This window comes from Magnolia sinica, chromosome 7 (genome assembly GCF_029962835.1).
Source record: "Magnolia sinica isolate HGM2019 chromosome 7, MsV1, whole genome shotgun sequence".
NCBI lineage: Eukaryota > Viridiplantae > Streptophyta > Magnoliopsida > Magnoliales > Magnoliaceae > Magnolia > Magnolia sinica.
Window position 1 is genome coordinate 18,662,566 of NC_080579.1, and position 14,988 is coordinate 18,677,553.

Below are 14,988 nucleotides of genomic sequence, written 5' to 3' on the forward strand. Positions count from 1 at the left end.
CTAAGGGTTTGGGTTCAAATTGCAATGAATTACTTTCAAGTTGGAATTGAAAGGAATGACTACAATTTAGGTTGTTTTCTCATTTCAAATACTAGAAACGAGAACCTTGGTATCCAATTCATTTGGGCATCCAAACACAGCCTAGATGTATAAAACACTCAGCATTACATCCTTCCCTTTTAACTTGAATTCCATCCTTTCTGCTGATTCTTCCAAATTCAAAATAGAGAAGCATCTTAGAATAAAAAAGAAAAGAGAACCAAACCTTCGAGGATGCAAATTGATTAAAGGAAAAGACTATATACAGAAGCGATAAAAACAAGGAAGATGAAGAAGAAAGATACTTGACAAATTACTTCAATTCTCATCAGCATGAGAAGCACTTCCAGATGCGGAAGAAGAAGAATTCCTGCCACTCTGCGAACCCGATAATGAAAATAGCCCATTAAAAGGCCATGGGACCGGGACCCAAAACCGCCTCCCATTCCCGCTCCCGCCTTCACTACTACCACCACTCCTCTCTTCGCTGCTAGCATTGGCATTGCTCTCCACCCTATTGCTACTATTCCCAGATCCATTTCCATCCTTTGATCCATCCGTAGGCATCTGAAACCTACAGACAGGGCATGAACTATGCAGCTCCAGCCATGGCAGAATACACCCGCTATGGAACTTATGCTTACATGGCATCTCCTTAGCTTCTGAACCAAGCTCAAAATCATCCAAACAGACAGAACATCGGAGATTCTCGCCGACTTTTACATTGGGCATTGACTCAACTGCCTCTTTTCGAGCTGGGGGTGTACCATATCGGGTTGAATCGTTCTCAGCTAGATGTTGTAGCAACAAATCCAAACTGGGCCCAATGAAGTAATCGCCCAATGACCCGTCAGATGGGTGATGATTCTGGTTTTGGGTCTGGTTCAAATCGAATGATCCTTGAAGGATTACGGCCTGATTGAAAGGATTGATCAGAATTACACGTTCTCGGTCTCTTTCGCTATCCGAATTCTCCGTTTCAGACCCTATTCCGGCCCGAAGTCCTTGAAGGAGTTGTAGGATTGCAGCAGAGCTTCTTCTCCTTCTTCGAACAATTGATTCAGACTCGCGTTCCAGTTCAAATTCTCCTTGCCCTTCTTCCTCCTCTTCTCTTCGGAATCTCCTGTGACGGGTAGGTTCACCACCCATTATTCCAAGTAAGATGGGGGCCCACAGAGAGAGGGCCCTATCAGATCCCAGATCATCGTTATCGTGCTCTCTATTGCCGTCCATTTCTTCCAAAAAACCACTCTCGCAGAATGGACATTTGATCTCAACTTCCATGATCGGATTCACCATTTGCGAGCACATGTGGCACCAGTACCTAGCAACCAGAGCTTCTCCCATCTCTCTTTCTCTCTGCAGTCCAAAAAAAAAAAAAACCCACTTCAGAAAACAGGAATTCAAGACCAAGATCCTGCAAATTTCACACCCCAACAGGCCGAAATCTTCCAGCCAAGAAGATTATCTCTTTTATCTTTCTTTCAAAGAAAGATACCCGCAAAACCGATTTGAAGTACAAGGTTCTGCAATTTCAGAACCCAATACACCAAGAGGAAGATCTGCTTCTAGTAATTCACAATGATTCAAAAGCAATTTCCTGCAATTTCACAACCTATGCGATTGAAATCCCCCAAAGTAAGATTCCTTTCTTTCATGCAGAGAAAATCAGATTCAAATGGACACCATCCACAGAAGAAAGTTCAAATTTTTAAATTTTTGATGGTACCATTAGCAATATCATGAAATTTTACAATCCAGCAGATAGAAATCTCCCCAAAAGGAGATTACTCTCATTCATACACAGAAATTCAAGCTCAAACAGAGAGCCCCCACAAAACAAAAACCAGATCTTTCAAAATAATAATAATAATAATAAATAAATAAATTGAAAAACCACACCCAAAAACACAAACCACCCCAAAAGAAGCAATCTTTTCCAACAAAAACCAAAACACAGATAGAATAGAAATCAAAAACAAAAACCCAATATTTCTTTTCTCTAAACAAGATAGAGATTGAAGAAAAGCAGATAAACCTGAACAGAGAATGACATGCTAAAGAAAAAGCAGTTAGAAATTTAAATATACATATTACAAGTCAAATAAGAAGAATCCAGAATGAGGTAGAAATGTTTTTTATACCATACATATATCAAACAGGAGGAGGATTTGACACGGAATTTCCACAAAAGAAGCAAAAACAAGACACCGGTTTTGCTGGATTTTGAAGAAATGAAAGAAAGAAATGCTAACCTTGAAATGTAGATAGGAGCGGCTTTGATTGAGTCTCTGGTCTTTAGGAGGGAAGAAAAGGAAATTGCAGAGAAGAAGAACAACCACCAAAAAACGCGTCTTCTCCTCTTCTTTTCTCCCCTCCTCTCTCCACCCTCTCTCTCTCTGTCGATTCTTTTTTTACTGTTCTTTAATTTTTATTTGTTGGATTTGCTTTTTTTTTGGTGGTGGGGTTTCGTTCTCTCTTAAAAAATGGATGGCCCACCAGCCTGCAGGTCTTCCAATGCTAGTATTATGTTTTGTTCCGTTAATTACAGATAGTAATGAGAAATGTTGTAGTAGTCTCAGAGCACCAAAGTTATGATGCTCCTTGTTGCATCACGATATTGGACAGTTTTATTGGTCAATCTGGACCGTCCATTGCATTCAACCAACATTTCATGGGCTACCATGTGAAAATCACACTGATGGGCAGCTCTAACCATCTGATCAATAGCTATAAAATCAACGGTTAGATGTTTATATAAACATGGTGCAATTGGCAGTCATGGATTTGCATGCAAGGGATCACTTTTATCAGGCAATCCTAACCATCCTCTCCATGAGGATAAGGGTAAATTTGAGGATGGAAGGGATCATCTTATATATTTGATTTTTACATTCTAGCCTATAAAAAATGTGATAGAGTAAATGGACGGTTTAAATGGACGGTTTAGATAGCCAGTAAGAGAGCAAATGGGTTGGGTCGACCCAATGTTAATTGAACACAACTAATGGGTTTGGGTCCAAAAATTTCAACACATTTGGGTAGTCCTCTATTCAAAAGTTCAAACTGAATTACTAAACTTATTGGATTTGGGTCCTCTCAAGATAAACCCAAGTTAGATTGAACCCAACCTCACAACTAATGGGTTTGGGTCCAAAAATTTCAACACATTTGGGTAGTCCTCTATTCAAAAGTTCAAACTGAATTACTAAACTTATTAGATTTGGGTCCCCTTAAGATAAACCCAAGTTAGACCTAATTTTTAAATGGATCCAACTTTTAGATGGGGGTCCACTAGCATCATACTAAAATAGATCGAACATAGGATCTTCGTTTTCTTACAATGTAATTATTCATCTGGTACTTGTGACAATTCCGACGGCGAGTCATGGCTCCAATGTCGGTAGAGAATAAACTAAAAATCACAATAATTGAACTACTCTAACAATTATACATGATGATTGTGAATTGCTTTGATTATTTTATTTGTTGCCATCAAAATTGATAGTTACTACTAATTCATTAATTGGATGGTATGGAATATTATTTGTGTAAAAACTTAATTGTAATTTATATACTTAGTTTGAACTTAAACTCAACCCATGTGATAAATGAAAATTATGACTTCAAACCTAACTTAGATGTGACCCGGCTCATAATGAGTTGGGTGGTCCAAAATTCTGATCTAATCTTTAAATCAGTAAGATCTTAGCTATTGTTTTTTGATCACGTACGAAAAAACATTAACAAAAATAAATCAAGATAGATAAGAAACATCACACTTAATATGATGATCATCAAAGAATACAAATGAGTGCCAAATTAATTTCTTGTTGGGAAGAGATGCGGATAAAGACTAGGCCTATTAAAATTGAAGGAAATGGATCAATTAAGTATATTTGACTCATGCACATGTACAAGGTTAACTAATTTTCTAACTAATGTTATGCCATTATACGGGTTACAGCATAATATGAGTATTTAATATATATATATATATAAACACTAAAAATTAAAATATGAAAAAAATGGCATCAATTTAAATTATTTTTAAAAAAATGAAAGAAGTAACTTTATAAAGAGATGGCTGAGAATGCCAAAAATTTTGTTTTTTAATGTACAACACAGGTCCCCTCATCCCTACCGAACCCATTTGCACCTTTGCTGTAGGATTGGATTGTGGAAATTTCATTCTACTTGATCTATTTTATTTGTGCATGGTAGCTAAGAAATGTGTGATGAACCTAATGGACGGTCTAGATTAATAGATTGGACTATCCAAATAACAAATTTTACTCGTCTGTGTTGGAGCCTACCTCGGATCGGTTATGATTCTAAAAAAGTCATTTTTCTTGCAGCCCATCCAATCTATGACGAAATGATTATATAAATATAAAGAACAACTTGGGAATGTATTGGATCATCTAATCAGGTCGATTTTTGGATGGTAGCCCATGGAATACGTGATGGACCTAATGGACCGTCCAGATCAATCGAATGGACTGTCCTAGCAATAATTTGACCACTCTTTTTATCAGGCAAATATGACCATCTCATCCATGGCTTGTAAAATGAAATATAAACATATAAACGAATTGTGTAGTGGATCATTAATCAGTGTGATTTTGCACGTAGCCCATGAAATGTGTGATGGACCCAATGAACGGTCTTGATTGACCGATTAGCCAATTGATTAAACTGTCCAAGTAAGAATTTAAAAATTCACTTTTACACAACTTGGATCATATGATCAATATGAATATTGCATGGACGGTCCAGATAGAACGATTGAAATGCTTAAGTGTCTTGATGCACCTTGGAGCACTCAATAGATCATTTCTATTACTCTATTAAGTTGAAAATGATTTTTATCCATTAAAAAAGAAAAATTCCATGTTTCTCACCCATCTACTTGTTATTCCCGCTGCAACCTTGTCGCGATAAACAGAGGAATTATACATCGCGGCTCAGCAACAAATGTACAGTTTTTTGACACGTAGGACTTGTAGGGCCCATGATCCCATAATCCAAACCATTAATCTGATGGGTGCCACCATGGATGAATGATTTAACATTGAAAGATCCTCGGTGGATGGCTCATGTATTAAAATGTAGCAGATTATTGTAATGGACATTGAGTTAGACTTTTATGTTAGCCATGCACATTTTTTAAACGGTTGTCACGCATCCTCCTCACATGTGGCAATGTATCCAGACCCTCCAAATTGAGGCATGTATCTAAAACCATTTGATCAAGCAATCCTAACCATCTAATTAATGGGTTTTCAAATCGATTGGTGGGAGTAAGATAGTGAGTGGGACAAATTTCTAATGAAAAATAAATGTCATATGAACGGACTGGATCGCCTTAGAGCTATGATATGCGTAGGTTTGAAAAGTCGTTACCATTTTTGAAATGGGTCTATTTTACAGTGACACGTGGTATAAAAAGAGAAAAACACACGGGACGCCGATTCAGTGGATACGGTGGAGCGGCTGCTGTCGGAGATGGGGGCCACCAAAAAGCTTTCTTGCAAATATGCTTTGCTTATCCATCTATGATGGAGAACTCGGCCCAGTTAAATGCTGCCATATATAGCTGCGGTTCCCCAAATAAATGAGAGCGGATTTAGGTGAGACCCCGCCTTAGGAAACGGATTGGCTACTCCCACGACACCAGCCCCGTGGTCGGTGGTCGGTGTTCTGATGTATGTGTTTCATCCATTTTTACATATTATTTTATGGCTTGATCTCAAAATTGAGAGGTATATAAATCTCAGGTGGACCACACCGCATGAAAACAATAGTGATTGGATATCCACCATTAAAATCCTTCTAAGGACCAATGTATTGTTTATTTGACATCCAATTTGTTGATTAGGTTATACAAACATAGATGAAGGGAAAAAAACAAAAAACAGCTTGATCCAAAACTTTTATGGCCCCAAAATGTTTTTTAAATGGTCGACACTCATTCAACACTATTTCCTGTAATGTGGTTTACTTAAGATTATGATATACCTCATTTTTGGTCTCATACCGTAAAATGATCTGTAAAAATAGATAGACGGCATAGATGAAATATACATCATGGTGGGGCCCACAAAGCACTGACCACCAGCCATTGGTCGGTGTAAGGGGGAGTAGCTAATCCGTTTCCCGCCTTACCATGGGTTATCGTTGGGCTTACCTTGATGTCTATTGTTATTGCTTGAATTTAGATGGAGAGGTGTAAAGGATATCATTGTGCCAATTGTAGCAGTGGACCTTCCGATGTCTAAGTTATGTAGCTAAATTAAAAGTAGAAGTGGGACTTGAGTTAAAGTTTTTTGGTACTCATATGTTGGTTTCAAAATTTAGGTATTTTGGTGGGATGTGTTAGATTTGCTAGAGAGTGCTTATTTAATTGAGAATCTACTTCCGAAAGTATTGTTGAACCTGCCTTGATTGACGAGATCTTTGAATAGATTGTGTCATATCTTTCGTTTCTTGGTTCAAAGTGAAATTCTCTCCAAGTTTTTCCTTATGCAACTAAGCTCATGCTTGACGAAGAGCACATTTATCTATTGGTGCCTTATCATCCTAATATTTTTATCAGCCAGCTCTAAGGCATTCCTTCTATGATTGATTGCGTTTTTTATATGGTAGGCCAACTCAATTTTTCAAACCACACACACACACACACACACATACACATATATAATTCACGTTGTCCATCTATTTTTTTAAGATCATTTTAAGACATTATTCCAAAAATGAAGTAGATCCAATTATCAAGTGGACCATACCATAAGAAACAATGGTGACTGACCATTAATGAGCCACACAAGTTTTAGATCAAGCTGATATTTGCCTTTTCCCTTCATCTAGGCTTATTTGAACCTATCAATAGATTGGATGTTAAATATTAAGGACTGTCCTAAGAAGTTTTCAATAGTATGATGGTCAATCACCACTTTTTCTTATGGTATGGTCCACTCTATAATTGGATCTGCTACATTTTTTGGATAACACCTTAAAATTATTTGAAAAAATGGATGAATAGTGTGGATACATAATACATACATCAAGGTGGGCCCCACAGTAACCCCACGGTGAGGGCCACACCATCTTGGGTGAGGTTGGGGTCTCACCAAATCTGCTCTCCAAATAAATTGAACCTGTGTCCCCCATTTGAGGAAGTGTTAACTGGGTAACATGTTAGTCAATGTTTTTCTAACCGTGGGACCCATCAAGATATATGTGTTGTATGTCCACATTGTTCATCTATTTTTAAAGCTCATTTCATGGCATACTCTAAAAACTGATTCAGATCCAAATCTCAAATAGGCCATACACTAGGGATTGAATGCCTACCATTGAAGACTTCTTGGAGGCCAAGTCGTAATTTATATTTTCCATTCACTTAGGCCAGTGTGGACTTATGAACTAATTGGATGACAAATCAACATTACAATGAGTCCTATAAAGTTTTTAACAGCTGACGATGTGCTCCACTTAAGATTTGGATTTACTTTATTTTTGAGAAACACTTAAAAATGAGTTGAAAAAAAGGACAACATGAATTACAATATATACATCAAGATGGTCCTACATTAACACAAACACCCACTAAAGTGTTGTTGAGTAACACCTAATCAACGCTCCCAATACCTTGGCTTGTGGTTGGAACTCCTGTAAGACCCACAAAACAGAAATGCTGAGAACAAATCCACTCTATCGATCAGCTTCTTAAGATCAAAATAGAATAGGAATCCAAAACTCATGTAGATCCAAAACTTAAGTGGAACACAGTACCACTCAAAACAAAAATGTGAGAATGGAAACATCCACCGTTAAAAACCTTCCTAAAGCCGATCATGATATTTATGAGCTATCCAAAATGTTTATATGATTATTACAATTCAAATAAATTGTAGGTACAAATATCATCCTACTACAAAACTTCTATAGCTCTTGTAAGTTTCAAATGAAGGATGCTCAATCCTTGCTATTTCTTGTGTTGTGCCTAACTGTAGTTTTGAATTTCTCACTGGCTCACGATAAGATCCACTTAGCTTTACGTGGTAGGAAGTTTCTGTTGGAGGTTTTCTTAGGCAATGCACGTCCAATAAAGTTACAATATTATTTAAATAATTCATTTGATGGTGATGCTTGGTAGAAGATGGAAGAATACTCCTGGATACAAATTCTACAGTTAGATTTAATTAAGCCACATGATGAGTGACTCAACCAAAACTTTCAAACATGCTTTACTGATGGGATTAGAATTACCAACCGACACTGCCAATAGCAAGAGTGTTCTATGAGCCTACTATGATTTAAGTGTTTTATGTGGATGTATTTTGCCATTTCATTTCAGGCATAAGGTAAAAAATCAGGTATATCAAAATCTCAAGCGGATTGTAACACACGAAATAGTAGTGATTGAACAACTCATTAATTTCTGGTGGACCACAAAAGTTTTGGATCAATATGATATTAATGTTTTCCTTTATCATCTAAGACTTTGCCAAATAACATTACAATAGAAAAGAAGTTTTTACTGGTGGGTGTTCCATCATAGTTGTTTTCCTACGGTGTGGTACACCCGAGATTTGGATCTCACTGTTTTTTTTTTTTTTTTTTAGATCACATGCTAAAATGAGCCGGTAAAATGGATGGATGGCATGAATAAAACACATACATTATCGTGTGGTTTATTTGAGATTTAGATCTGCTTCATTTTGGGTCCATGTCCTAAAATGAGTTGTAAAAACTGATGGATGGCGTGGATATATAACACATACGTCAAGGTGGGCCACGAGTTGGAAACACCCGCTTCCGATACGGATACGGTCAGCAGGAAATGGATGGGCTACTCCCCCTGTCACCATCCCGGTGGCTGATGGTCGGTGCTCTGTGGGCCCCACCATGATGTATGTGTTTCATCCATTTTTACAAAACATTTTAAGTTTAATCCCTAAAATGAGAAGGATATAAATCTCAGGTGTACCACACCACAAGAAAACAATAGTGCTCAGCTATCCACCATTAAAATCCTCCTAAGGCCCAATGTACTGTTTATTTGACACCCAATCCGTTAATTAGGTCATACAGACCCATTTGAAGGGAAAAAAACAAAGATCATCTTGATCCAAAACTTTTATGGCTACCAAAAAAATTTTAATGGTTGAAGTTCATTCAACACTCTTTCCTGTAATGTGGTCCACTTGAGATTTAAATATACCTAATTTTTGGTCTTATAGTATAAAATGATCTAAAAAAACATATGGACGGCAGGGACAAAACGCATACGTCATTGCGGGGCCCACGGAGCACCTACCACCAGCCATTGGCCGGTGGCAGGGGGAGTATCCAATCCGTTTCCCGGTCAGCGTGCAATCCGCGTCCGAAAAAAGCAGAGCGAAAAAAGCAGAGCGCACGGAACCGGACGGAGAAATTCCTGCACTGGGATGCTACGTGGGCCCACCTTGATGTTTGTGAGAAATCCACCCTATTCATCCATTTTTCAAGCTCATTTGAGGTATGCGACCAAAAATGAAGTTGATCCAAAGCTCAAGTGATCCACATTAGAGGAAACAGTGGAGATTCATAAGAACCATTGAAACATTTGTACGGCTACAAAAGTTCTGTATAAGGGTAAATAACTTTTTATTTCACTTCATCGAAATGGAAATGACCTTATAAACAATTTGTACGACGTATATTAAGGTGGAGCATTAAAAGTTCTAACGGTAGAAAACTCTTTCAGCAATTTTCTCCATCACCTGTGCTACGTGAGTTTTGGAACAGCCCCATTTGTTTTTTTTTCAAATACAGGTACTCTCGTGATAGATGAACATAGATGAATTTCCCACAAATATTATGGTGGCCCCACTTGCATTCTAGCACTGTAACTTACTCCTCATCCGTGAATTTGCATACGTAGTTTAATGATTAGGATGTTAGGTGGGTCACCATTCACCTATTCATTTTGTGAGATCATTTTACAACATGATACCAAAAATAAGATCATTTTGTGAGATCATTTTACAACATGATACCAAAAATAAGATGATACCAAAACTTTAATGTGCCAAACGAAAGAAAAGAATAAAAATTTAGTGACCACCATTGTAATATTTAAATCAGGCTAAGTTTTTATGTGATGACAGTATAAAGTGTTAATATACATTTCAACATCAAGGCTAAGCATATAAAAGTTTCAATGCTAAGAAACTCTTTTCCCAATTTCCCCTCTCCTATGTTCCACTCTAATTTAAATCCACCTCATTTTTTGGTAGAATATCTTAAAATGATGATAAATTTCCTACTGTATGTATTTTATACATATGGTTTATCCATTTTTCCATGTCATTTTAAGTTAATAGCCCAAAAATTACAAGTTATTGATACACACGGTTGAAAACTTTTAGGACTACATTGACTTTTATTTACCATCCAACTTGTAAATAAAATTATATAGATCTCTACTAAAGAAAAAAACAAATATAAGCTTGATCGAAAACTTCCATAGCTTCATATGTTTTTCAACTATAATAATTAATCTCCATTTTATTATCTACTTGAATTTTAGATCTATCTTAATTTTAAGATTTTAATCTAAAATAACATAGAAAAATGGATGGACGGTGTGGATAAAACTCATACATCAGTCGCCCCTCGTAGACCCATCGTGTCCCGAGCTCTGTACGGGCGGGAAGTTACCTAATTCGCGACCCATTCGGCCCGTACTGCTGACGCGTGCAAGCGCGTCCATTGAACAGCAGAACGTGGACCGGATTCGATCGTCGCGTAAAACACGTGAGAACTGTGGGGTACATCGTGATGCACGTGTAAAATCCGTTCCGTCCATCAGCTGAGAACCATTACTTTCACAGTACCTAAGAAATTCAAACTGTTTAATAAGATCGTATATGGGCCATATCAATGTGAAATCACTAAATTCAAACGGTGTGTCCGACATGAGTTTTGAATTATGGTAATTTTTGTCTTTTCTATTAATCCTAGTCAGTTACACCTGATTAACGGGTTTGATTTCATATAAACACCATGATGACATACATGCTAGAGATCTATGGTTGGTATCTCATCTCCATTTTAGCAAGTGGTGTGGCCCATCTCATTTTTTATTTTACCATATTTTTCGTTTCCAAGCCTAATATCAAAGATTCGACCTGATGGACGGTATTGATTTTACATATACAACATGGTGGGCCACAAGGCGTTTTACGTTCATCTATGCCGTCCATCTATTTTTGATATAGAGGAACGAAAATCGATACTCATGACTAATGTAGTGTATACGTGGAAATTATTTAGCTCAATCTATACCGTCTAAATACTCAGAGAAAGTCTAAATCACAAACGGATCTAAAATATTATTTATTTAATAGTGTTTTGAATTAGATAATGAGCATTTGTTTTCAAATTCCTCTAGATTCGTTTCATTTATATTGCCAATTATAAGGCCATCAACAGATTATTGAAAATATTAAAATGCGTTTAGAATATATGAACGGTTTAGATTAATATATTTATACACCCATTTTACATTGGATAAGTGAAAGTGTATGGATTTTAATTTTTTCCTTTAGGTCATGTTTCTCTTTTTCGGGAAATTTCCGACTGTACGGCCCATTTATACGAAGAGCACCTCATTTTACCTGCCAAGAATAAGCCCCCGCTGTACGGACGCTTCCCAAAGGTCGAAAATGCCCCTGCTTATTCCTTCAAGCGGATCGGCCGGTGCCCGAAGACGAGCGCTGACGCTCCTCGAACTCCGAGTAATACGAACGGTTCAAAAGAGATCAACGTTGCATGGGCCCCACAGTTATGTATTTATTATATCCTCAACGTTCATCCATATTTCGAGATCATTTCGGGGCATTATCCCAAAAAAAAAAGAAAAAAATCATATCCAAAAATCAATTGGACCACACCACAAAGAGCAGCAGAAAATTGATTTTCAACGTTGAAACTTTTGTAAGGCCCACTATAACATTTATTTTCCACCCAATCTATCCATAAGGTTACAAATACCTGGATGAAGAGGAAAACCAATTTCATGATGATCCAAAACTTCCTTGACCCCTAAAAGGATTTCAACTGTAGACATTCAAAGCAGAATGGTAAAGTCATTTGCTATAGCCAAACCTATGGCTATAGATTATAACCCTAACCATAGATACCATAATCCGTAGCGATAAAAGTATATTCGGGGTGGGCTGGCCGAACCAGCGGCCCCCGCGCTAGTTGTTGACCTGTCCGGTGAGGCCACGCCCATCTTGCAGCCCCTATGGCTACGGATTATAACCGTAGCCATAAACGGACTGCTGTCACAACAGTCTATGCATTTTATTTTTTTTACATGGAGAACTTTATTCTACCTATAATTTTCTCTAACACATATTTATATAAATATGTATATATAAGCATATAAAAAAAATTCCCTCTCTTTTTTCATTTATTTCTTTATTCATTTAACAAGAATATCTTCTAGACTAAAATTAGTTACTCGATGTACCCTATATGACTTTGGGGGAGGAGAAGCTTCTTTAACCAACCAACCTAGTTATTTTCCAAGATTCTATTAGGTCGATAGTCGAAAATCCATTTCATTAACTTAGTGGTCAATTTTATTCATTTCATTTACTTTGTGATCAATTCCATGCATTTCACGGTCAATCCCGACGATTCCGTTGGGATTCACGGTCATTTCCATGCATTTCACGGTCAATTCCCTTCACGTCACGGTCATTTCCATGCATTTCACAGTCATTCCCGGTGATTTCGTTTTGATTCACGGTCATTTCCATGCATTTCTCGGTCAATTCCCTTCACTTCACGGTCATTTTTATGCATTTCACGGTCAATTTGCTTCACTTCACAGTCATTTCCATGTATTTCTCGATCATTCCCGGCGATTCCGTTTTGATTCACGGTCATTTCCATGCATTTCACGATAAATTTCCTTCACTTCATGGTCATTTCCACGCATTTCACGGTCAATTCTCTTCACTTCACCGCCATTTCCATGCATTTCACGATCATTCGCGGCGATTCCGTGTTGATTCACGGTCATTTCCATTCATTTCACGGTCAATTCCCTTCACTTCGCGGTCATTTCCATGCATTTCACGGTCAATTCGCTTCACTTCACGGTCATTTCCATTCATTTCATGGTCATTCCTGGCAATTCCGTGTTGAATCACGGTCATTTCCACGCATTTCACGGTCAATTCCCTTCACTTCTCGGTCATTTCCATGCATTTCACGGTCAATTCTCTTCACTTCACGGTCATTTCCATGCATTTCGCGGTCATTCCCGGTGATTCCGTGTTGATTCACGGTCATTTCCATACATTTCACGGTCAATTCCATTCACTTCACGGTCATTTCCACGCATTTCATGGTCAATTCGCTTCACTTCACGGTCATTTCCAAGCATTTCATGGTCATTCATGGCGATTTTGTGTTGATTCACGGTCATTTCCACGCATTTCACGGTCAATTCCCTTCACTTCACGGTCATTTCCACTCATTTCATGGTCAAATTTCCCTTCACTTCACAGTCATTTCCATGCATTTCACGGTCACTCTCGGCGATTCCGTGTTGATTCATGGTCATTTCCAATGCATTTCACGGTCAATTCGCTTCACTTCACAGTCATTTCCATGCATTTCACGGTCATTCTCGGCGATTCCATGTTGATTCACGGTCATTTCCATGCATTTCACGGTCAATTCCCTTCACTTCACGGTCAATTCCACGCATTTCACGGTCAATTCACTTCACTTCACGGTCATTTCCATGCATTTCACGGTCATTTCCGGCGATTCCGTGTTGATTCATGGTGATTTCCACACATATCACGGTCAATTCCCTTTACTTCACGGTCATTTCCATGCATTTCACGGTCAATTCACTTCACTTCACTTCACGGTCATTTCCATGCATTTCGCAGTCATTCCTGGTGATTCTGTTTTGATTCACGGTCATTTCCATGCATTTCATGGTCAATTCGCTTCACTTCACGGTCATTTCCACGCATTTCACGGTCAATTCGCTCCACTTCACGATCATTTCTATGCATTTCACGGTCATTCAAGGCAATTCCGTGTTGATTCACGGTGATTTCCATGCATTGCACGGTTAATTCCTGTAAGACCCATATCCTAATCCGTACTGTTCCGTCGAATTCCGGCAACTTGCAACCGATAATCGACGTTTGCGCGCGACCCTAAGCCGTATCCTATAAATTTGAGTCAGCTTAATCCGAGACTTGTACCATTGCGACCGCACCGTCACCGCGGTTCTAACGCCACGACTCGCGCACCGATCCGATACCGTCGCCGGGAGATGTGGTCTCATGTTCAACTCGAGGAAAATGCCGTGTGTTGCAAAACCGAAGAGGAATCTCTACAACATGTCACTTCAATCAATCAATCAATTCTATCAATGGTCAAGTACATGTCAAGTATACATCATCTCAAACCCATCCCCAAGCAACCCCATAAGTCAAAAGTTTTTACACACCCCATACCCTTCTTACACAATCTACCCCAAAAGTCAACAAAAATCTTACACAAGTCATCCCTCTCTCACATCCATTACTCACATCTCTCATCTTTCTCATCCCTCTTACATCTCTCATCACTCTCATTCCAAGCAACACCAAGAGCAAAAGAGTGGACGTTCAAGCCTTTCCAAGTGTGAGAAAAGAGTGACCTTGTGTGGCCCACCTTTCCCATTCCAAAAATCTTCATCCTAGCCATTCAACTCTCATCACCCTCCATCAAAGTGAAGCACAAGGTGACTGGCGTTCCAACGGACCAAGAAGATCGAACGGTGGGTGCTTCTATAGGCTAGATTTTCATATTTTATGATGGGCTAAGTGAGGCCTACCGATTGATGGTATGGATCTCACTTTGGACCCCAGGTGT

At 38.4% G+C, this 14,988-nt stretch overlaps 1 protein-coding gene across 4 annotated transcripts; it reads right to left on the reverse strand.

Annotated features, from left to right (window-relative positions):
- Positions 1 to 146: 146 nt before the first annotated feature.
- Positions 147 to 2,461, reverse strand: LOC131251164 (E3 ubiquitin-protein ligase SIRP1-like). Of its 4 annotated transcripts, none has more exons than XM_058251706.1 (2): positions 2,295 to 2,461; positions 147 to 1,398 (listed from the first exon to the last, which is right to left on the reverse strand). In XM_058251706.1, exon 2 carries the CDS (start codon positions 1,384 to 1,386, stop codon positions 358 to 360), a length of 1,029 nt encoding a protein of 342 aa, XP_058107689.1. In that variant the 5' UTR covers positions 1,387 to 1,398; positions 2,295 to 2,461; the 3' UTR covers positions 147 to 357. The 4 variants fall into 4 exon arrangements, with proteins under 4 accessions (XP_058107689.1, XP_058107690.1, XP_058107688.1 ...); XM_058251707.1 differs by having other exon boundaries at positions 2,189 to 2,444; XM_058251705.1 differs by lacking the exon at positions 2,295 to 2,461 and adding an exon at positions 2,184 to 2,208.
- Between the last annotated feature and the right edge of the window lie 12,527 nt (positions 2,462 to 14,988).